Source organism: Oryza brachyantha, chromosome 4 (assembly GCF_000231095.2).
Source record: "Oryza brachyantha chromosome 4, ObraRS2, whole genome shotgun sequence".
Lineage (NCBI taxonomy): Eukaryota > Viridiplantae > Streptophyta > Magnoliopsida > Poales > Poaceae > Oryza > Oryza brachyantha.
In genome coordinates, this window is record NC_023166.2 from 9,900,921 (window position 1) to 9,906,218 (window position 5,298).

Consider the following 5,298-nt stretch of genomic DNA (forward strand, 5'->3'; position numbering starts at 1 on the left):
GGAAGAGAAAAATGCATAGTCACGGACGGCGCAGGACACTAATAATGTAGGTCGTCCACAATCCTGCGGCCCGCCCTGGCCTGCCCATTGCTTCTGCTCTTTTATCTGACTGTACTTTAATGGTTCGTCTAGTAATCAAATATTTGAATATTTTAATTTTATAAATTAAATTTAGTATTATTGTCGGATGATAATATGAAGGTCTGCAGGTAAATAAAAAGCCCATACATGCCCTCCTCTCAGTCTCTATACATTATACATTGTGAGCGTGTTTGATAGAAGAAGTGTCTTTGAAATCTCAACGCTTAAGAAACATCATCTCGATAGCGTAGCGCTTCACCTTCGCAGTATAAATAGGTCCCCCACTCCTCTGCTTCTGCTCATCCATCTCTCCCCACGCCATCACCTCTGAGCCCCAAGTGAGAGGCAAACAACAATGGGAGTTCTTGGCAGGGTGGCTTGGGCATGGCTGGTGCAGCTGCTGCTGCTCCAGCAGCACGCCGGAGCGTCGCATGTCGTCTACGACGACCTCGAGCTGCAGGCGACTGCCGCCGCCGCGGAGGGCGTGCCGCATTCCATCGTCGACTCGCAGCTCAGGACTGGGTACCATTTCCAGCCACCCAAGAACTGGATCAATGGTAATGCAATCTAACTGATACGTTACCATTGTTCATGCTAGAACGTCAGGCTGTGTGATTTGCAGGTATATAGAACGTTGAGCAAACTGAACAGAGTGCTCTGCTGCTGAGAGTTGAGACGCTGAAACATGCAGAGCAATACGCAGACAGTTTTTGAGGGCGTTGTTGTGTACAACATCACCAGAACTAAATGACTAAACTTGATCAATTTACAGTAAGGCATGAAAGCATTCATGTCATAGCCATGTCGAATTTTTGGTACAACATGAATTACGAGCAGGAAACTAAGCCATCAATCTCTTATGTCAATTGTGTTCTACTAATTAAGATGTCTGAATGTTAGTTTCGGTCAGCTAACAGAGCCAACCTTTAATCAGCAGGAAACTACCCACGCCGAAAGAACTGCAGAAGTAGTAAACTACTGAAAATTTGCGTTCTCTCTTCAGCGAAAAAGAAAACCTTTAATTAGCTAGTGGTTAGTTTAGTAACAGTCCCTTCTAAACAATATAATAACTATCTCGTCCTACTTTTCCTGCTAATGATTCTTGACGAGGCTGATTCCTGACCGGCAATTTTCTTGTGCTGCTATTGGTGGGGGTGCTCTGCTCTGCTGCGCTGTGATTGTTGCTGCGTTATCAACATTGGAAACCTCAAGATCCGAACGGTACGTCGTTTTCCTACCCTTTTTAATATCCTGTCACGAATCTCTGTCCTTCGATGATGCTACAATCTGCTGTAGTACTCCAAATCCTTTACTCTGCAACTTGCAAGTTCATTTCACGGGAAAGAACTGTAGTTAGTGACGCCTTTTATGGTAGGATTAAAGGTTTAAAAGCGCATTTAGCAGGGAAATGGTAGGCGCACTGGGACTCCACATGCAGGCTTGCTTGTCGACCGTGGGATAGCTAGCTCCTAGCCTCCTACCATGGCCTCATGGCCACAAGATCATATTTTAAATTCATCTCAAAAAGGAATTATCCAAAAGTGTACTCCCCTGTCCTACGAAGCATCTATTAATTGTTCAATGTTCTATACCATATGGCCATATTTATCTAGTGCTCATACTAATCATAAGCAACCGAGACAAAATGCAATTAATGTGAAACACATGTGGGTAAACTGAAATGGTAATTAATTTTGACTGTACTGCTATGGCTGAATGAAGATGGAAGATTTGTTGATTTGATGAAAACTACGTGCTCGTGCAGCGCCGATGTACTACAAGGGGTGGTACCATCTGTTCTACCAGTACAACCCCAAGGGAGCTGTGTGGGGTAACATCGTGTGGGCGCACTCGGTGTCACGTGACCTCATCAACTGGGTGGCGCTCAAGCCGGCCATCGAGCCTAGCATCAAGGGCGACAAGTATGGCTGCTGGTCGGGCTCGGCGACGATGATGCCCGACGGCACGCCGGTGATCATGTACACCGGCGTCAACCGCCCCGACGTCAACTACCAGGTCCAGAACGTGGCGCTCCCGAGGAACCGGTCGGACCCGCTGCTCCGGGAGTGGGTCAAGCCGGGGCACAACCCGGTGATCGTGCCCGAGGGCGGCATCAACGCCACGCAGTTCCGCGACCCGACCACCGCGTGGCGCGGCGCCGACGGGCACTGGCGGCTGCTCGTCGGCAGCCTCGCGGGGCAGTCCCGCGGAGTGGCGTACGTGTACCGGAGCAAGGACTTCCGGCGGTGGACGCGGGTGGCGCAGCCGCTGCACTCGGCGGCCACGGGGATGTGGGAGTGCCCGGACTTCTACCCGGTCACCGCGGACGGACGGCGCGAGGGCGTCGACACCACCGCCGTCGTCGTCGACGCCTCCGGCGGCGCCGCCGCGCGCGTCAAGTACGTGCTCAAGAACAGCCTCGACCTGCGCCGGTACGACTACTACACCGTCGGCACGTACGACCGGAAGGCCGAGCGGTACGTGCCGGACAACGCCGACGGCGACGAGCACCACCTCCGGTACGACTACGGCAACTTCTACGCGTCCAAGACGTTCTACGACCCGGCCAAGCGCCGCCGGATCCTCTGGGGCTGGGCCAACGAGTCCGACACCGCCGCCGACGACGTGGCCAAGGGCTGGGCCGGAATCCAGGTAATTAACGACCCCTACGTGCATGCATGCCTCGTTGGCTAATTGCGTGTCCACCATGCATATAAGTTGCCATCTTCAGAGCGTCAAATTGCAAGATTAGCAACTGATTTTGCAGGTAATCTTGTCAACTATCTTGACTGAATTGTGTGTTGCGATGTGATGTTTAGGCTATTCCGAGGAAGGTTTGGCTGGACCCAAGTGGGAAGCAACTGCTGCAGTGGCCAATCGAGGAGGTCGAGAGGCTGAGAGGGAAGAAGCCGGTCATCCTCAAGGACAGGGTGGTGAAGCCAGGGGAACACGTCGAGGTGACTGGGCTACAAACTGCACAGGTACTTCGTCCTTTTACATCTGTAGCTATCTACTACCTCCGTTTCATATCGTAAAACTTTTTAGTTTTGTCTAAATTCATCAATTGATAAATATATATAATTTATAAATATGTCTAAATTCATTAGCATCTATATGAATCTAGACAAGACTAGAAAGTTTTATATTATGAAATAGAGGGAGTACTTGTTTTGCCCGCAAAAGTAAGTTCAGGCGAGCAGTAATTACTTGGCCTGTGCATAAAAGTAATTAGTAGTAAGTTATGCTGGTCTCCTGGACCTCTTATCTTATCCGGCACGCCTGAAGTTGTGTCCAGTGTGCAGTGCCCACTAAACACTAGCTACTACTTGTGCTCTGTGGCTTTCCTCTCGTCCCTTTTGCCAGTTCCTGCATTTCCTGATCTGCCCTTTGCTCGTAACCGATCCTGTCGTCATCAGCACATCTGCAGATATCACGTACAACTTCCAGGTTACAGAGTGATCACTGCATGCTTGCTGCTATCTCCTCACTAACAAAATGATTAAAAAGATGACTAAGTCTCATTATACTACTGCCGTGAGTGGTCATACGAGCTAGCTGAGCTGATCATCTGTTTCGGTTGGTGGCACGTACAGGCTGACGTGGAGGTGAGCTTCGAGGTGGCGAGCCTGGGGGCGGCGGAGCGGCTGGACCCGGCGATGGCGTACGACGCGCAGAGGCTGTGCAGCGCACGGGGCGCCGACGCGAGGGGCGGCGTGGGGCCGTTCGGCCTGTGGGTGCTCGCCTCCGCCGGCCTCGAGGAGAAGACCGCCGTGTTCTTCAGGGTGTTCAGGGCGGCGCGCGCCGGCGGCAAACCCGTCGTGCTCATGTGCACCGACCCCACCAAGTACGTCACCTCTCTCTCTAATCAATCGTCTCAATGCGCAGACGCTAGTTATGCCAATTAATTAGCCAGCACAGGCGCGCGCGCATTAGCAGCTAATATTGCTTAGGCACGACCACAGAAAGATCATTGATCGATCGCACTAGCAAGAACGACAATACCACACATGGCCAATCGTGCATGATAATACTGCATTGACTCCTGTTCAATTTCTTGGTCGGATGCAGGTCCTCGCGCAACCCAAACCTGTACCAGCCGACATTTGCAGGTTTTGTTGACACCGACATCACGAACGGGAAGATATCTCTGAGAAGCCTGGTACGTGGTTATGTGTATATCAAGACCAAACTAAAGTGCAAAAAAGAGGTGACAAATTGTATATGTTATCATACTCCTTAATTTTTCTCTGCAGATCGACAGGTCCGTTATTGAGAGTTTCGGAGCTGGAGGCAAGGCCTGCATCCTGTCAAGGGTGTACCCGTCGCTGGCCATCGGCAAGAACGCCCACCTTTACGTTTTCAACAATGGCAAGGCGGAGATCAAGGTGTCACAGCTCACCGCGTGGGAGATGAAGAAGCCACTCATGAATGGCGCCTAATAATATTTGGAGGAGATACATAGATGCATGATGAATGATGAGAGCCACCTTACTAGCCAGCTAGCTGTTTTGAGTTTCAGCTGAAATTTGATCGCCCTTATGTGCTAAATCATGTCCCTTGTTCGATCAAAATGGTTTCAGACTTTCAGTCACACGTGTTGTGTGCATATACCAAGCGGACAATTTGTATCCATTGATGCCATTAGGACTAATAAAGATTGATGCTAATATATAACCATGAGTCGATGGTAGTGGGTCAAGTAAGGTGCCTCGTGACCCTGACTTTTACCCGCCCGCGAGTATACTCACGGGTATAGTTTCGTATCTACGTCTGCGTCCACCGGGTTTCGGGTACCTACCGGGCCTCGATAAATATCACATCATAGTGATCATAGTAGCAAGAATAATTCAAATTTAGCACGTATATCTGTCATACCAACCAACAATGATATATATCAACTAACAACTAATTAAATCAAATTACAATTTCATATCTCACATGCATATTATTGTCCACCATGTTTTTTTCACCATGCATATGCATATTATTGAAAGTCTGGAATTCACGAGCCACAACAATATTATTATTATTCATAGTTCATACTAAAGTTGAACAACACATCCAGATTCAACATATGTTTTAGAATTTTCTATGGGACAGATTACTTTACATGTTGCATGGAGGTAGGATATTTGTATCTTTTTTAGGACCATGGCAAAGACATGCACCCACGTCCGACCCGTATATTTGCGGGTACCCAATCCACGTATACCTTAC

At 49.2% G+C, this 5,298-nt stretch overlaps 1 protein-coding gene across 1 annotated transcript; it reads left to right on the forward strand.

Annotated features, from left to right (window-relative positions):
* Positions 1-388: 388 nt before the first annotated feature.
* Positions 389-4,750, forward strand: LOC102702552 (beta-fructofuranosidase, insoluble isoenzyme 2). The gene is made up of 7 exons (XM_015836628.2): positions 389-638; positions 1,294-1,302; positions 1,847-2,733; positions 2,901-3,062; positions 3,675-3,925; positions 4,150-4,240; positions 4,335-4,750. Exons 1-7 carry the CDS (start codon positions 437-439, stop codon positions 4,518-4,520), a joined length of 1,788 nt encoding a protein of 595 aa, XP_015692114.1. The 5' UTR covers positions 389-436; the 3' UTR covers positions 4,521-4,750.
* Positions 4,751-5,298: the final 548 nt, after the last annotated feature.